General features: G+C 48.3%; 1 protein-coding gene across 9 annotated transcripts in view; it reads left to right on the top strand.

The window, feature by feature from the left end:
* The window catches only part of ZNF618 (zinc finger protein 618), a 150403-nt gene that overhangs the window by 69834 nt on the left and 61517 nt on the right, over window positions 1-19052 (top strand). For all 9 annotated transcript variants that reach the window (XM_087822873.1, XM_087822872.1, XM_087822871.1 and 6 more), the window contains exon 2: window positions 13698-13741. In XM_087822873.1, the coding sequence (XP_087678999.1) occupies window positions 13698-13741 (44 nt within the window). The remainder of the gene's footprint in view (window positions 1-13697; window positions 13742-19052) is intronic.

The raw sequence follows: 19052 nt of genomic DNA, 5'->3' as shown, positions 1-19052 counted from the left end.
CAGGCAATAAGTGCTTTAAGAAAACAGAGGAGGGAGATGGGCAGTGTGGCTTGGGGGAGGGGGAATGGAGCTTTCAATGAAGGGGAAGGGCCCTTTCTTTCTTTGTAGAATGTCGTTTGAAACTAAGCCTTCCACCATAGCCAGGACAAAGAAGTTTATAGGGTTGAGTCCATGTCTCGTGGAACATGAACGCTTTTGTGTTTTGTGACCTGGTTCATAAGACAGCACCATAAAGTTTCAGTGTGAATCTGGAGTAGTGGCCCTGAAGGTGGAAAGTCCTGGGGCCCTAGGAATGTTCTGTTCTCCCCTCAGCCAGCCCAGCTGGCATCAGACTTTGGTACCACAGAGCCTCTACTCCTGGTCCTGATGAACCTAACGTTCTAGATCTGGTTAGGAGATGCTTCTAGAGTGGCTACTGGGTGCTTGGGCCTCCTGAGTAATAGCTTAGGGACAACTGGCCTTCCACATTGTGAGTTTCCTGTCAATAGCACATTCTCAGCAAAGGCCCGGAAGTAGAAATATGCTGGCAGGCCATCCAAGCATCCCATGTGCTGGGAGACTGGGGCTGGTCGGCCAGGCTTCCATTTCTCAGACTTTCAGGGCCCTTCCAGCCGGGCTGTGACTATTGGGCAGCGTGGAAGAAGATGCAGCTCCAGGGAAGATAGTCCTTGCCTGTGAGGAAGTTACAGTCCACACGGGGAAGCTGGACTCGGGTGGACCCCTTGGTGAGCTGCGCAGGACACTGCCGTCAAGTGGTTGCTGCTCTCCAGGAGTTTCCTGATCTGCGCTATCACCTGTTGGTTTGACCTCACTCGGCTCCATCACTGCTTTCCCCTGCTGTGATCTGTATGACAAGGAACTACATTTCCCAGATGCCCTTGCTCTCTGGACTTGGAATAGCTTAGCAGGAAGGATGCACCGCAGGCCATTGGGAGGTGGGAAGAAGGGGAATGCCCAGGGTATTTCTCCCCACTCATTCTCGGCCTCTCTCATTGTTTTCTGTGTAGCTCCAAGCCCCGCTGTGATCGATTCCCTTGGGCAGCCCTTGCTGAATAGCCCCAACTTCTGGTAACACCATTGCTTCCCTTTCTCTCCCCAGGCCTAGAGGTGGTAGCAGCAGCTTCCTTATATGCGAGTCCTTGGTTGCCTTTCTGTCCCCTGTTTGACTTCTCAGCCCATTCATCACCTGTGTACTCACATCCCTATATTAAATTGCCCCCATTTTAAAGACCTAGAGTGGCTTCTATTTTTCTGATCCAGATCGTGTAGGATGTACCACCCAGATCAGGCCCCTTAGAGTGTTTGGCTAGTCCCACCCTGAATAATTCCATGGGAGCCATTGTAAGATCATGGCTGCCCTAATAAATTCAGGGTACCAGATTTTTCTTCCCCCTGCAAAGAGAACAGAATTGTAAAATAATTTCAGAATAGTCTGGCTGTCTGTTTTCTCAGCAGGTGCCCATTGGGATGTGTAGAATTACAATCTTTCGTTTTCTTCAAGGGCCTCTCATTTTGTAGGCAAATGGGTGACTCCTTCTTTTCCAACTGTGAGAAGAACTATTTTATTTTTAAAAAATTCATTCCCCCTTCCCCCATTTGCCTGGGCTGTTGATCTTGTGATATATTTATAGAAATTGTGGTTGGCTGACCAGGAGTTATTTTGCAATAGGAATTTGTAAGATTTCTACTTTGAGCATGTGTGGCAGACTTTTCTTTTTAAAAAAGAAAAAAATTCTTTCTTAGAACATCTACTTTGCCCTTCCTTCCATAATAATTTCTCTTTCAATCCAAAAGCGAGCCCTGTATTTTATACACAGTTTTCTTCTGTGTGTATTTCTTTGTCTCTGGTCTTCTCTCTTCTTTAAGATCTCTTTGCTCTGAATTTTAAAAGGCCACAGCTCCTCCTTCATGTAGGAATGTTTTTGCAAATGAGAAATGTAGTGACCAGAAAAAGAGTGCTTTGGGGTTCAGGAGACCTCGTTTCTCTATCTATAAAAGGAGGGTGTTGGATTAGATTAGAGGGGGCAAGCATGCTACCACTCCCAGCTTTACCAGGCTCACTGCAGACATCAATAATCAATCACAGGACTCTTCCTAGCTGAGTTCTGATGTGGCCCAGAAGCCTTCTCAACGCATTGTCCCTGCTTGCCATGCTTGGACTAGGTAATACCCTAGACCCCATCCATCACCGTGGTTCTCTAAGTATTGGCAGTAAAATTTCTTTATGTTTGAAACCAGTCGGCCTTTATTAGGCCCCTTTTGTATGCAACACAGCCCTGGGTGCTGTGGAGCCACAGAGGAGCTGCCTGTAAAAAGCTGGCCATGCTTTTAGAACTTGAAGTTTGGTTGGGAGCAGGGCTGCAGAGAGGGGCAGTGTCCCAGATGTGCTCAGGCACGCCTTTGGACCTCTAGGAGGTTGTCCCTGTGTTCAAGGAAGGCTTCCTGGAACAGCTGGTCAGAGTGCATGGCAGTCTAGTCGGGACAGCAGGAGCAAATACAGACACAACAGAATCATCAGGTTGCTGAACTTGGAGAGTCCTCAGAGCCCATCTGGTCAACATTCTCCAGTTAATAGCTAGGGAAACTGCAGCTCAGAGTACAATAGGGACTTGCCTGCACTTTAATAAATGATATAGCTGAAGTTTAAGAAATAATTTTATACAGCATTTACTATGGGCCAGGCATTATTAACTAATTTAGTCCTAAGTAACCTTGTGAGGTGAGTACTATTTCCATTTGACAGATGAGGAAACTGTCAGAGGGTTAAGTGACTTTACTCATTGTCACATGGCTTCTAAGTCCTGGATTCAGGGGTTGAGCCCAGGCCAGTTCCATTCCAAGTTCTGTGCTGGGAACTACTGTGCCAAGCAAATCCTGCTGGAGTGACCAGAATATCTTGGGGATTTTTTTTTTTTTAAATGTATTAATTTGCTCACTGCCATCAGTGTAATCATGACGTATTTCAGATCTGTGGTTCATGTGCTGTTAGCACCAGCTGAGAATGTTACCGACTTCAGCCTTTTATCCACCCAGCAGCTATGTTTTGAGGGGCTGTTCCCTCTATTTTACATCAGAGGAAACCAAGGCTGTGAGAGGTGATGTGACACAAGCCAAGTCCCTGAGCTCCTACTGGCGTAGACAGAATTTGAACCCAGGTTGCCTGACTCCATATGCCACAGTTGGAAGGGGTCTGAGAGGCTGCCAGTCTAGAAGCCTCATTGGACAGAAGGGCAAATGGGTGGAGGGGCACAGATGGCCTTTGCCAGCAGTCAGAGGAAGGTGTCTCTGGGCCTGGGGTCTGCTGCTCTTCCCTGGACACTCCGGCATCACCTTGGCCATGTCACAGGAGCCCTTTACTTTGTCCCTTGAAGACATTTGAGGAACAGCTTTTTCTTCTTACTGCCTTACTTAAAAACACCTAAGGGGGTGACATTTAAAAACCCTATCCCCCAATTCTGGGTTCATTAATTTGGAGCTTGTAACCCTCTGTGAACCTACTTATAATAGGTTTTTCCCCCCATGAAGCAAAAAAGTTGCCTTTTTAAAAAAAAATATTCCCCCCCACTTCCTGCTGATCTGAGGCGAATATTTATCACATATTTAATGAGTAATCTGAGTCTTGGCTTGGTGAGGCTACACCAGGACATGGTTTATGGCTGATCTGGTTTTAACTTGCTCCAGGCGGTTTTCCCTGGAGTTTTCTGTAAAATCATAAACCTGGAGAGAGAATTTTTGTGGAATTCGGTCACATGACTTGCTCTTTTGTAAATTGAGAGATTAGCTGTGTGACTATGAAGAACTGAGACTTTTTTTTTAAGAAAACAAACAGAGCAGCATTTATGCACCCAAAGGAGCGTGTCTGCTCTTAGAGATGGGGAAAGTCATTCACCAAGGTCACCCGCCAGCCTTGGAGGCAGCGTGGCATAGGGTTTGAGAACGTGGACTTGGAATCAGAGCATCTGAGCCTCTTCCCAGCTGGTCCCTGCACCCTGCTAGCCTCTAGGTCCTCGTCTGGACAGCAGGGCTGGGGATGGTTCCTACCACTTACGGTATGTGCAGTGCCCGAGCCCAGGCCCTGCACACAGGAGGTGCTCAGTAGATGCTGGGCACTCCAGGACTGCTAGTATTATCCCCCTGAGGCCTTTTATGCTCGATTAATAGCTCAAGCTGACACTGTGTGATGTAAAGGCCCTGCTCTAAGCATGTGACTGATTAACTCAGTCCTCATAACAGGCTATGTGGTAGGTGCTAGCATCACTCCCATTTCACAGAGGAGGGGACTGAGGCAGTGAGAGGTCAAGTTACTTGCCTGAAGTCCCACCAGCAAGTGTCAGGGCCTATGCCCCACCTGACTCTCAGTGACCACCACCCCTGCTCTTTCTGTCCTTCTGCCTGGTTTGGTGTTGGAGCCTGAGGGCTTTTTACTGCTGGTCCCAGAGAGGGACACCAGGCCTCAGCTGACCCTCCCTGGATGCTGGCATCAGCCCCCTAACTGGTTTTTGTGCCTCTGTATTGCCCCTTTAGCAGCTCTTTTGCAGACAGAATTCTGGTTGTTTCTCTCCTGCCCCAAACCCTTCATGGTGGGTGAAGGGTGGAAGAGAACTCCTTGTAGATTCTCTGAAACTCTTCTCTAAATGTAAAATTATTTCAGTGTTAAAAAAAAAAACCCACAAAAAATCCCAAATTCTCACTGAGCTTGACCACAGGAATAACCTCACACTTTCTGATGCAGCCTTAGAACCCTCGGTGAACCTACACACAGTAAATAACCAGGAACTATCGCTGACCCTTTAGATCCAGGTGTGATCTGTGGGCTCCACCTGCGGTGGCATCCGGCAGGCGCCCTGGAGTGAGAACAGGCTTGTGGTCTAGGTGATGGGTGCGGTATGGCAGCCCAGGGGAGGCTGCTGCCCCTCCTCTCTGAGGCTAGGATTCCTTTTCTTCTCAGGTTCCTGAGTCAGGCCCCAGGCGTGGAGGTGGATTCATCTTTTACTTCCATCTCTCCCACGTGCCCAGGTCTGGGCATGGAGGAGACCAGGCACTCTGCACACCACAGCTTCAGCGGTTTAATTTATTTTTTTAAGCCTGCCATTTATTGAGCAACTACTTTGTACCAGCTCCACCCTGGGAGCTTTCCATTCTCTGTCTCAGGTAATCTTTGTAACTCTCAATAGCTCTCAGTCCGGGAGTTTTCTCTTCTCCACTGCCGTCCCCCAACCATCATCCTCTTTTCCCTGGAAGATGACAGTGGCCTTCATGTTGGGTTCCCTGCCTCCATCCTGCAGCCTGTAGTGGCTTTCAGAGGTGCGCGTGCCTCTGGAGTGGCCAGTGAGCCTGGGAATAGAGCAGAGGCTCCCCAGCCTGGTTTACATGTGCTCAGCAATTACTAGCTGTTGGTGACAACAAAGACGATGATGGTGATAATGTTAGTATTAGGGTCCTGCTCCAGTCTGCGTGGCTGCCCACCAGAGAGAGGAGAAGAACCTGCCGGTGCCCGGAAACTCATGAAATAGCCAAGGCCTGTGTGGTTCCTTCCTGGGAAGCCTGAGTTATTTCTTGACAAGACCTCAGACAGCACGGGCTTGGGAAGAGGCAGAAGGGCAACGTAACCAAAAGGAATGGAGACATTGGTCATTCCCATGGGTTTCCCCTGTAGTTGGAACCTTGGCCAGTTGATGATGGCATCTCTGGGGCCTCTCCTTGCCTCTGGGCTCTGTCCTGGAGTCTAGGCAGGAGCTCTCTGATGAGCCTGGGCATGCTGGTGGGGTGGTCCCTTCCTCTGGAGGTAAAGGCCCTCAGAGAAGTCTGCAGCCCTGTGGGGTTCAGTGCCCCAGGCTGTCTCCTTGCTTCCTGGCACCCAATTTGTGTTAGCTTCATTTGCGTCTAGATTTTCCATTTCCCTTCATTGAGCCGGAGCCCTGTGTGCCCTGTTCTAGCATCCGTCCCTCAGGGAAGCCCTTCCCAACCCTTCAGTTTCATTAGATCCTGTTGTCAAAGATGCCCACAGCATCCAGGCTTTTCTCTTACAGAGTTCGTATCTCAGTTGATAATTATAAACTGGTAGCATGCAGAAATGAAGTAATCACGCTTGTCTCCCTCACTATCCTTGTTGCTGTTGTGTCCCTGGTAACTACCTTGGTGGCCAGCCCATTGTAGGCACTTAATATGTAGTATTTGGATGAATGAATAAGGAAGCATGCCTGATTCATCTTAGTGTCAATCTCCCGAGGCCTTGTTCAGAATCACACATCTGTTATGAACTGTATAAATATCTATTGACAAATGGCATCACCCATCTGAGTTCCAATTTTTCTAACTGAGAGCCTTCTCTGGCAGCTTCCACCACCCCTCAAGCTTGGAACCCAGGGCCAGCGGTGTCTCTGAGTAACCATGTTCTCTTGGGAAAGCAAATACACAAAATTAAAAACCAACTACCATGTGCTAGAAACATATTTCTGCATGTGACCTAAGAAGCAAAGTCTAATTCAGGATTTCGTACTATATTTAGTTTCTTGGGAATGGAATCTTCTTTATAACTTGCAAAGCTATTGTTCAGTGTTGGCACAGGCACTTCAATGGGCATTTTCAGTAGCACCTGGTGAATAAAAGTGGGGACTGCGTGTTTGATTTGGGGCCCTGTGGTTAGATGAAAAGCAGTTCATCTGCATTGTTTAGGGCCAGATTTGACTTCTTGGTTCTAGAGAATGAAGGTGTGTATAGAAAGCATGTGAACCCTGGCCAAGACATTGACCAGCTGTGTGACCTTGGGCAAGTCACTTGGCCCCTCTGGGTGCTTGCTTAATTCTTGATCAAAGGGGGATAGTTAAACTGCAGTGTCTCCTTCTTGGGGTTATTGGGAGGATTCAGTTCAGTGTAACAATCTATAAAGGCCTGGCTGTGATGGTGATTAATATTTTTACTCACTAGAGAGATGTACTTCCATTTTTTTTGGTGCTAAGGTACAAGATTTTTGGAATCTTCCTTGACTCTTTCTCTCAACCACCACATCTTAGTTCATCAGCAAGTCCTGTTGGTTCTACTTTCCAGTGTATTCAGAACCCAACCCTTCCTCACCTGCTCACGGCCACTACCCTCATCTTTTTCCTGGGCTGCTGCAGTAACCTCCTCACCGGCCCATGGTCTGTTCTCAACATAGCAGCCGGAATGATCTTTTTAAAATGAAAGTCAAATTATGTCACTTTGCCAAAACTTTCCGGTGGCTTGGCAGAGTAAAAGCCAAAGCCCTTCAGCAGCCTTCAGGCCTGGGCTGACCCCCTGTACCTCTTCTCCTCTCATCCTCACTCACTCCCACCCTTGGGCCTCCACACTGGCCATTCCCTTTCCCAGACACCACATGGCCACCTTCTTCCATTGTTTGCCCAATGACGCCTACTCTGATCACTTTGTTTAAAACTACCATCCCTGACTCCTCCCTTGTCCCCAGCCTTCTGATTACCCCCTGCCCTTCTCTCTTTTTCTCCTACAATATGGATTACTTTCCAGCATACATATATTTTTACTAATTTATTACATCTAATGTGACTGTCTCCCTCATTTGAATGTTGTGGCCATGAAGGCAGGGATATATCCCAACTGCCTAGAACAATGTCTGGTGCATAGAAGGAGCTCAGTAAGTACTTGTCCTATGAGCAAATGACTGCTCCTGGTTTGAGTCTTGTGCCCCAGTGGGAGGGAGAGAAAGTTCACATTAAATTTGGGGATACACTGGATATCGGAAAGGAAAGAGAGATGTAGATGAGTTGTTGGGACCCACTTGCCCTCCTGTCCCCTGGCAGGTGCTTCTGGCAGGTGTGCTTACCTCCTGCAGGCCCTAGGTCAGTGCACTTGGTTTTACTCACTGCTGAGGCTGAACACCTTCCTACACAGTCAGTTGAACCAGTTGGTAATTTAAAACAGAATTTATCGAACTAACATGCATATATATGTAACATGTCATGGAGTAACATGCATGTGATACTTGTGACTTTAACATCCACGTGAATTAGTAAGAGAGAACACATGACTCCAGGGGCATTTGAGCATGCGGAGGACTTCCCTTCTCCATGGGTTCCCATTCACTCTTCCCTTCCAAGGATGGAGTGAAGCCCTGGAATCAGTGAACATTGGAGACTGGGAGTGGTCCACCAGTGGATTTGAAGTTGCCCTCCCAACGTTGAGCACAGTGCTTGACGCATAGTAGGCTCTCAAGGAGATACCTGTTGAATGAATAAAGGGGTGATTGATTACTTAAGATCAATTGTTGTATTTCATCCTAATATAATTGCCAGTGCAGTTCATCATTCATCTAAGCAACCTCATTATCTGTATTTCCTGAGACATAATAACTAACGGATTCGACCGTATTTGCTGGCTGTTTGCTCTGTGCGGGCCGAGCTGGGTGCTGGGGACGTGGCCACACCGAGACACTGGCTTTGTCCAGGAGGAGCGCCCGCCCTGGGCCGCAAGCAGGGGGAGGACGGGTGCTGCGGGCACCGGGGCCCTCGTCCCGTTGAGTGGGTGAAGGGCACTGGTGGTGGTGTGCCAGCCGGGCTGGAGAACAGCAAACAGGGACAGATCAAACTGGTGGGGGCGGGGGAGCCATTGAGGCCTCCAGGGAGGAAGCAATTTTTGAGTTTCGGTGGGGGAGGGAGAAGGCAAGGTCCTAATTAGACTACCACGGAAAGGTGCTGTGCCAGGCCCCGGGCTCACCCAGCGAGGCACCATCTTGGAGATGCCCCCCCCTCAGAGCTGGGGGGACCGGGGACCCCCGCATTTGCTGTGGCACCTCAGCCTCCCCGAACCTCTGGCCCGGCTCTCTCTTGGAAGAAAGCATTTCATTCTTTGAGATCAGGCAGCCAGGACCCAAGGAGCTGTTTTCCTCTATTGTGCAAGCATGACAAATCATTAATTTTTGATTGATTTGCTTAGAATTATGGGCGCCCCAGCATTCTTTCCGCCGCTGAACAGCTGTATAACAAATGAATATATCAGTGTGCACAAAAGATTGGAGATCTAAGAGAAGCAATTACATTGGCCACCCTCCCCCACCCTCGCCCCTTCCGGGGCAGCGAAGGGAGGAAATTTTTACCAGAAATTCCTCAAGTGGCTTAAAAAAAAAAAAAAAAGCCTTTTTATAATTGAATTAAATCTTTATCTCTTCATCTTTTGCAGCAGATTTCCAAACACACACCAGTTCCCCACGTGCTTGGGTTTCATCCATCCAGGAGGTATCTTTAATAATGAAATTTCAACTCGTGAATTAAAACCAAAATGAAAAAAAAGGGGGGGAGAAAGCAAATTCTACCCCTCCTCTTTTCTTTTTAAAATTTTTTTGGTCGCTGCTGTTCCTTTAAGATTTTGGAACCGTACCAGTGCACTAAATGTGACCTCCATAACTTTTAAATTAAGAATTTATGCTGGCTTGAAATTTATGAAATATTTCAGCATGAAAGAAAGCCTTTTTCCCTCAGGAAAATTGAGCAATAAATCACAGCACTGTGGATTTACTGCCCTAGAGCCAGCGAGAGATAGGATTTTTTTTTTTTTTGCTTCATTCTGAAAAAAAAAAAAAAAAAAAATGTAATCATATAAGACAGCTTAGCTGCTATCCTCCCACTCTCTAGAATTTTTAATTTCAGCTGTTTCTGCTTGGATTTATTTCCAATATTCCTGCTCGGCTTTTCAATTTCCTCAGTTATTAAATTTTAATTCAGTGCATTAGCATTTAAATTAAAAAAGGGTTTATTTTATCGAAATCGTTGGCCAGCCCCCATCCCGTAGCACACGAATTGCCTGTTTCTGCCATTTGCACAAAATGTGAAATGCAGCTAATGTATTACAACTTACATTTGCACAAATTTAGAAATAAAATTTCTGGGTTTGGAATAATATTTTCTTTCCAAGAAAATCCTTAATAAGAGAATGGAAAAGAACAGCTTAACATTCATTTGGGAGGGAAGAGGAGGGTCGAATGAACCCAAAAATAGCCTTGCCCGAGTCCTAAGGAGAAGCTGGTGTATAAAGAATGGATGGGGCTAGGAGAGGGGGACAGGTACCCTTATGAGGAGCTGGAGGGGTTGGCTACCGTTACCCCCACCTCTGTGAGAGTGAGCAGGAGGGTCTCTCATAGCCCGCTGTCCCCCAGCATATTTCATTTACCATAGAGGGGTTTGGTTAAGGTTGGGTCAACTCCACAAAGAATGACAGAGATGACAGTAGAGGGTGGAGAGGACCTAATTTAACTCCCATGCTCCTGGGTCTAATTTTACCTATGGAGACACTCAGGTCCAGGGAAAGGAAAGAGCTTGCCCAAGGTTCAAAGTGAGACCCAGACAGAGCCTGGGCAGGAAGCTGCATATCCTCTAGGAGCGTATGGCCCAGTGGTGGCAGCAGCAATAGAGTTTCTATTACTTAAGCGATTACTACACATACCTGGCCTGCGCTTAGTACTTTACCTGCATTGCTGTATGCGGTGTCATTCCAACCGGGCCTTTGGACAAGACCTCAGAGCGGGGGGTTGGGTGGATGCTCTGAGAGGCTGACTTACAGGCTGGGGAGACCCCTGGTCCTGTCCAGGACAGCTCCACCGCTTGCTCATCTGCTGTGTAATCTTACACTAGTCACTGTTTCTCCGTGCTTCAGTTTCCTGGACCCAGTAAATGGTGGCTTTTGTAACTGTATCTAGGGTTGTTAATGGCCATCATTATTATAGTTGAGCCCGTGCTAAGTACTTTTACATGCATCAAGGTATTTGCTATCTTGTCTTAAGTCTTATGCCAGTCCCATGAGGTAGGTCCATAGGATTACTGTATTGCCATTTTGCAGATGAGGAAACCGAGGCCAGTACAAATGACTTGCCTAGGAACATACAACTAGAAAGTGGCAGAAGCAGGGCTCGAATGCATACCACCTGAGTCTGAACTCTGTGCTCTTAAACTTTGGTTCAAATTGAGATCAGGTCAGATTACACTAGGTAAAGGTGAGTTTGTGGTTTAGGTTGAATCATGTGAATTTGCTGGTATTAGACTGTTTGGGCCAGGAAAATGGTAGTGTCAGCGGCGCGACCGAATTCGAACAGCAGGGATCGCTCTGATGTGTTGATTGGTGAGAACACAGACCAAGCTGGCCTGGCACTTTAGGGATCTGGCACCTTAGGGATCTCTACAGCTGAGAGTCAGTGCCTTTAGCACTGCGGGCTTCAGCTGGAGCTGGGAGGGCCGGAGGGTCGTTGTCCCCTTTCATTACGGTGGGTCTGGACTCCGCCAGGCCCAGATGCTGTGATTGACAGGTGCTGTGATACTGACACGTGCTGTCTTCGACGTCTCTTACTTGTGCCCATTGTCCGTCAGCTCTAAACGGACGTTTCACACCCTGACGAGGTAGCACCCCTCCTCCAGCGGTTCGTTTTCGCCCGTGCCGCCACCTTAGTCTCTGCAAAGGGATCTGTTTAGACAGCTGTCTATTTGAACATGTTTAGCATTTTGTCTTTATTTTATAAAAATGGGTGGAAAAGAAGATGAGTGTCGCCAGCAGTGGTACAAAGCTCAAGTGTCATGAGCATCAGGAAAGGGCGCATAGCTGGGGATGAGCAGGTGTCCCGAAAACACGCTCTCCCCTCCCCAGCCACGTGCTCACTGTGTTTGAACTGGTCAGCTCTGGGAAATTAAGAGGAAAAGGGCGAAAAAAGGCAACATTAAAAATATGTATGAAATGCTAGAAATAGACGGCCAGAGAGGAGTCTGAGAGGCAGGAGGGCTTTGGGGAGTTTATAGACTTTTTAGGCTCTCTGGGGCAGAATTTCCTCCCCCTGCCACTTCTGCCTTTATGATACGGACCCGAAAACGCCTTCCCGCGCTTTACAGACGAGTTTTGAGGAACGCAGTGTGGGAGAGAGGCTGTAATTGATCCTGTTCTTTCTGCTCCCAGTGAAATGATATGCAAACCATTTTCTGCTTTGTTTCTTCTACTGAAATAATACACCGGCATCCCATTCATTTCTCCCGCCCAGGCCTCACGCTTCTACCTCCCCATTTGTCCTTCCCCTTTCCACTTCCCTCGTGTGGGCGATGGGGGCGGTGTGGGCTCACCCCATTTCCCGATTAGCTCTCCTGAATGTTGGCAGGAGATAAAATATTACAGAGGTGAGGAAGGCGGGCACTGGAGTCATCCAGACCTGGGCTTGTAGCTGTGGGGTGTTGGATGAATGGCTTAAGGATCCTCTGTGCCTCATCTGTAAAATGGGAATATTGTATATGTGTGTTGGGGGAGCTATTGAGAGGATTAAATAAGGGGCATTTAATGTCCAGCCCCTGCTGGAAAGTTCTTCAAGGGGAGCCAGTCTGGGTGCCAACAGGGGCCCGGCTGGAGGACTGGGTATAAGGCAAGAGGGAGGGGTAGAGACTGGAGAACCAGGTATGTCAGCTCAACTGACTGTGGCCATGTGGGACTTTGTGTTGCTGGATTAACTGTTTTTAAATTGAGGCTGAAATGTAGCCTTTTTTCAGAGGTGGGGTGAAACCCCTTTATTTTTACATATTTACTCTTTGGATCGAAGTCTGCCATCTGGTTTTACCAGTTTGCACCTTCCCACAAGCACTCATTAAAAGGTAGCTGCTGCTGTGTTTATTTTAGGTCCTCAATCCTTCATCCACAATCCTAAAATTTGAAAAGCTTGAAAAACAAAAATTTTTTTAAACTAATGAAGTGGCAGAACTTGACCTAAGGGAGAAGAGGCTAGTTGCCGTCTTCATTTATCCCACGTGGGGCTGACTGCGTTAGTTTCACTATAGAAATACCAGTGTGCTTGAGTACTGGGGGCTCCCCAGACCCTGCAAGGGTTGTTTCCAAATACAGAACACATGTGCCAGCATTACCTTTCTAAAATTGGAAGGATTCTGAATTTGGGAACAAATGTGTGCCAGAGTTTTGAACCTACATCGTTGGAACTATGATCACTATTATTATAAATGCTTGCACAAAGCTAGGGAATGCATCTTCAACCAGGGGTGGTGGACAACCTGGGCGTTCCCCCATGTCTGCAGCCTCCCCATCAAGGTCCCCCCAGCGCTGGCCTGGAAGTCAGGATTCCCAGGTATATGTCATTCAGTCCTCATGAGACTTCAGGCAGCTGAATTCTCGCCCAGGGCCTCAGTCTCTCCATCTGAACCAGAATTTTATGATTTCTGAAAATTTCATTTGGTCAGCCTTATTTCCCCACCCTTACCCCGAAATAAAGAGATTAAGAACTGGCACTCTCTTGCCTCCCCCTGCTCTGAGGGTTGGGGGACAGAATATATTAACATAAATGGATTTTCCCCCTCTGGTTGGTAGGAATAAATCTGCGGCTACTGTTTTATTGGAAATCCCAGCTGAAAATAAAAATGGTGCAATTCAATCTCAGATTTAGCTGGTTACTTACTTTTCACCGAGTCCCCAGGGCTCTGTGGTTGCTGGGTTTGTGTTGGCAATGGGTGCTCCGCTGGATTTAAAGGGCCAAGCAGATTTGGATGGGGGTGTGCTGACTCCCTCTTACCACTGGGGGCAGATTTTTCCAGCCTGGGGGAATGGAGCAGGGGGTCGTGGCCAACTCACCCCTCTGTCTGAGGGCCGGTGTTGAGCAGCAGCCTGGTGGGGTGGCAGTGGGTAGAATCTCTGTCTTCCCCCTTGGCTAATGCAGGTGTTTTGGGTTTCTTTTGTAGGCTGACGGAGCCAGTGCGGCTGGAAGGAAAAGCACTGCGAACAGGTACACTCCCCCCCTTCTCCTGGCCTCACAACTAACAGCCACCTCTCCCTGGTCTTCCTCTTCCGCCTGAAATGATGGATGGTCCAGCCAGTCCCCTTTGCCGAGAAGTATCCATACTTCCCTGGAGGATGTGCGGTCGTGGGCGGCACTTTCCAGCCCTCCTGGTGTCTTCTGTGGGCACCTGTGACTGGAACAAAGGTTGACTCAATCCTGAACTGGCCTTCGGCTGCTCAAGTTGGGGGAAACTTAGGGGTGAAGCCAAGACTGGGGGGCTTGAATTCCATCTCATCTCCTGTGTTGTGAACTCTAGGGGAGCCAGCCCCATCCTAGTCTGGAATCTGTTGGCCGGGCTTGTGTCCTGTGTCCGTCCTCCTGAACCAGTCACTCCAAAGCAGGGGAATGGAATACTCTGCTGAGCCAGACCAGGGGTGTATCCTCACCCTGGGAGCTGGCAGGATATGGGGAGGGGTGGTCCCCAAAGGAAAATTGGGCTCATTACCAAAGAAGGTGGGAAGACATACTAGACTGGCCCACGCAGTGGATGCACTTGGTAAATGTTAGTGCCGCTGCTGCTGCTGTTCCCTTGGCTAGACATTTATTTGGGGCATTGGAGGCAAGAAGGAATCAGGGACAGACAGACAGATGGCTCCCCAGGCCACACACAAGATCTGGAACAGGCTTCAGGATTACCTACTGAAATTGGGGTCAGATCGCGAATGTCAAGCAGAGGAGTTTGCCCTTTAGCCCGTGGAACACTATTTTTTTTTTAAGCGTTAATAGAATTTTGTGGGAAAAAAGGGGTTCTGTGGCCAAATAAGTTTGAAGGACAGTGGGTTAAACAAAGTCAAGCAATTTCTTCACTGTGGAACTTTTCAAAGCCTTTCATATGCTAATGTGTGTGCTTGAAAATATCTGAGAGGAGAGAGAAAGAGAGAGAGGAGAATGCCATGTTTCTCAAACTTACGGAACCATGGAACCCTTTTATTGAGGTTCATCCCATGGAGTGAGTGGTTCCATGGGACAGGCTTTGGGAAACCGTGGGGGCCGTTAAAGTTCTTTGAGCAGAAGAGTAATGTGTTTCAGGGAGATCACCCTGGCCAGTGTTGGAGTGGAGACAGTGACAACAGGCTGGAGGTCATTGTGAGCCACATAACCGAGCACCGGGTGGCTCCCACCCACCTCCCCAATGTCAGTCCCCCCCATCACTCAGTTTGTGTTGGCTTCCCTGACCTTCTTTCTGTTTATCTAATACTCTCAGCTGGGGGCATCCAGGTTTACCTGTAAAGGGTCAGATAGTAAGTATTTTATGTTTCATAGGCTATAGTCTCTGGCAACTTCTTAACTCTGCCCGTGTAATGCAAAAGTGTCATAGGTAATAAGTAAATACACAAAGGGCCATGGTTTGCTGGCCCCTGGCCTCAGAGCCTTTGCAACTGCTGTTCCTTTGCCTGGAGTGTTCTTTTCTCTGGTCTTCCCATAATTAGGGCCCTCTCATCCTTCAGGTCTCAATTATGTCTCTCTTTCCCTAGAGGAGCCTTCCCTGACTCCCTTCTTCAAGAGCCTGTGACCTCTTTATGCTCCTCAAATATTTCACTTATTTGTGTATTTTTCTCTACCTCTTTACTGCCAGCTCCGTGGGCAAGGCTCACGTCTGTCTTGTTCACTGGTAGGGGCTGGCCTGTAGCAGGTGCTCAGTGCTTATGGGTTGGCTGTGCTGAATGAGATGGGAGATGATGTGGGGATGATGTAGGGACTGGGAGTATGGGCTGGAATGGAGTGGTAGGTAGTTGGGCTTGGGCTTGTGAGTACAGGTGGTGACACACGTCATGTCCAGCAGCTGCCCAGCGCCCCCAGCGCCTTGTGTTTCTCTCCTGTGCCCCTGGAGAGCGATTTTGCTTGAGGACAGTGTATGAAGCTGTGGCCTGCGGGGCAGTGTGGGAGCCTTTACATGAGTGGTGCCTGGAAGTGCTTCCTGGACTATCAGGGCTGGAAGGGGCCTTGGGCTTTGTCTAGCCCCTTCCTCTCATTGTATACCTGGGGAGAGGAGGCCCTGCTCAGGGTCACGTGATGAGTGAGTGGCCGTGTCAGGCCTTGAACCTGCCAAAGCCAGGTGCTTTCTCTACTCACAAATAGTGTGCTCAGGTGAGGGTCGAGCAGGCCTATCCCACCGTCCTCCCACATTCATTGAGCACCTGCTAGGCTGGGCTCAGTACTCTGTGCGGTGGACTCCGGTGGGTTTGATGCTAATTTATTCATCCAACGGACATTTGAGTGTCTGCCCCATGCCAGGCACTATTCAAGCGCTGGGCCTACAGCAGTGAACTGACAGATGAGGCTCTGCCCGTTTCCCATGATTCACGCAGGTGTGGTCCTTGTCTTTGGGCGTGAATCAGTGCCATGCCAGCATATCTGCCTGTTGATCGAGGACAGCAGGTGGGTTTCCCCACAGTCCTAGTGGCTATGAAGCTCTGAATTGAGCCTTACCGGCCCATGGCTACAGGGGGAGGGAGAAGCGTGCTGAGATAGATTAGAGATACCTGCCCCAGCCAGGGGAGTGGGCGGGTGGCATGCGTGCCATCTCTACTCCCCCTGACTAACCTAGGCTTGAATATCCTCAGTTACAGAGCCCTGTATTGTTACCAAGATGCCAGAATATACACCAGGAACGACCAGTCCAAACCTTGGGGTCGTGTGTAACTTGAAAAAATTTCTAGTAATAATGAGAACCACTGAGTCACCACTTATATGTCAGGGTTTGGGCTAAGTGACTTACATATATTAACTTACTATTAATTTATGTAACCTTTATAACAACCCTAAGGGGGAATGCTCTTATTATCCCCACTTTACAGATGAGGAAGCTGAGGCACAGAGAGGTTTACCCGATTCAGGCTGCCCAGTTGGAAATGAGCAGGACAGCCCCTTCTCCGATGCATGTGTTCAGCCACTGTGCCCTCGCTTCCTGGTATGAAGGAATCAGTTAACAGGTGTTAGCAGAGACTGTTTGGGGCCAAGGGCTGTGCCATAGGCTGGGGGCTTGTCAAGAAGGCAGGGACGACAGTGGAACTAACAAGTGAGTTTACATTGATTCTGTCATTAAAGCTAATAGAGCATCTTTGAAAGACCAGAGCAGTTATATAGTGACCCAGCATTCAGTCTAAGTGACTCACACATTAAACATCAAGAGAATGTCAATGCGGGTCCTAGCTGAAGCTGGTGAATTTGACCCTGGCCTTGGGTTAGGTTGGCCAGGTGGGATCTGGACTTGTAAACACTTTGTGGAACATTAGACTCACTTAGTGGTTGTTTCAGATGGGGAGACAAAGGCCCAAGGCTCCCTGAAGTCAGAGGTAGGCTAGATGGCCCTGGTCAGGAATGACCTTGAGGGACCCGTGACTCTCTGACGTGGGCTTCCACTCAGCTCCCAGCCGTGCCACAGCACACTCTATCACACACCAGGGCCTGCTTTCATCCTAGTGCCTTCCTTTTGGCCCAGAACACCTAATTTTGTTACTTCTCCAGAGGACCTCTGGCTAAACCCCAAAACCAACAGCATGGGTTGCTAAGGAATTAGTGTTAAATTGAGGGGGACAAGGAGAGATGGTGTTTCTGATCCTAAGAGACAACCAAATGTGGTTTGGTTTACTTCCCTGTAACCCAACCTGGGTCCATTTTATAAGACCAGTGATCCCCGCACTTGAGGTTAATGCCGACCTGGTGTGCAGGTTACAAATCACAGAGCACAACTCCGCCAAACCTCACTCATTCTCAGGGCTGTGGAAAATGCTAAAGAAAATGCAGTTTCTATGGGCTTGCTATAATGAATTAACCTCCCCCCCCCCTTTTTTTTGCAGTTGAAGGTTTTCAGAGCTAGAAGGACCCTAAATAACCTAGTCCAACACTCTCATTTGGAGTTGAGGAAACCAGGGATGGAAGAGGTTAAGGGACTCATTCATTCTCTGTGTGTCCCAGTTGCCTAACAACTGGCCAAGATTGAGTAGACAGGGAGATTGCTGGGATGGGGGGAAGATGAAAACAGACAGAACCTCTGGCCTTGTGGAGCTGATGTCCTAGTGGGAGTGGAGGAGACGTAATAACTACATCAAAATGTGGTATGTCATGGGGTAAAGTGTGCTTTGGGGAGAAAGAAGGGAGGGGGATTAGTGAACCACAGGGACTATTGCATCATCAGGAAGGTGACATTTGAACAAGGATCTGAAGGAGATGAGGGACTGAGCCAGGCATTCATGGGAGAAGCACATTCCAGGCAGAGAGAACAGTAGGTGCAGAGGCCCTGGGGCAGGAATGTGTACATCACATTGGAGCAACAACAAGGAGGCTGATGTGGCTGTTCAGGGCCTTGGAGGCTGTTATCCTGTGTGAGGTGGGGAACCACTGGGGATTTTGAGCTGAAGAGTGGCATGAATTTGGTTTTAAAAGGATCATTCTGGCTGCCAGGAGGAGAATAAATGGCAGGGGGCAAGATGTTATAAGAAGTGTTGCTAAGGGTTCAGGAGAAGCACAGTCTTAGAAGGTAAGCTTGGAAGTGAGTTTCTAAAAGGTTATTTTATTCAGGCCCAAGGAGTCTAGTTTCATAGAGCATTATGCGAATCCTGCATCCAAAGTGCACAGCCTCCTGCTTGATCCTGGGAGGGTGTGGAACCAGCTGTAACCCCTGTGGCTCCCACTCTCCATGCCTGACCTGCCAGGCATCTCTATTCTGTGTTCTCTCTCTAGCTCTGCTAAGGGCCAGGCAGCTTTAGCACAACAATCAGCAGCCCACACTGCCTGGGTTCAGATCTTGGCACTGTCCACCTCCTGGATATGACCTTGGGCTAGTTACCTGACCTCAGTTTCCTCACTGGTAAAATGGGGGTTGTATTAGTACCTCCCTTCATAGTGTTGTCAATGATAGTAATATTAATGATTTTAATATCACTATTTTTAAGTGTAATAGCAATTTAATAATATTGTTAAGTGTAATAATAATATATATAACCTTAGCACAATTCCTGACCCATAGTAGGTGTTTAGGAAATGCTTGTTTTTATCACCGCATCACCACCATGCTGGAGTCCACTCCTAGAGGAGGTAACAGTGGGGTGGCAATTGATTTCTTGTAGAGCCTAGACATTGGGGAGAGTGAGAGCTGGAGGTAGGGGTGAGGGTGGGGGTGGAGCTCATATTTGTTGAGGATCTACCACGATCCAGCTATTGTGTTACGCAGTTTATACATATCTCATTGATCCTCCCAGAGGCACCTCTGAGGAGTGATTGGCATCCCTTTTCCTTGGAGGGAATTGAGAAATAG

Source organism: Miniopterus natalensis, chromosome 12, assembly GCF_054644295.1.
Source record: "Miniopterus natalensis isolate mMinNat1 chromosome 12, mMinNat1.hap1, whole genome shotgun sequence".
NCBI classification, from domain to species: domain Eukaryota; kingdom Metazoa; phylum Chordata; class Mammalia; order Chiroptera; family Miniopteridae; genus Miniopterus; species Miniopterus natalensis.
This window is presented reverse-complemented; position numbering and strand designations above follow the sequence as displayed.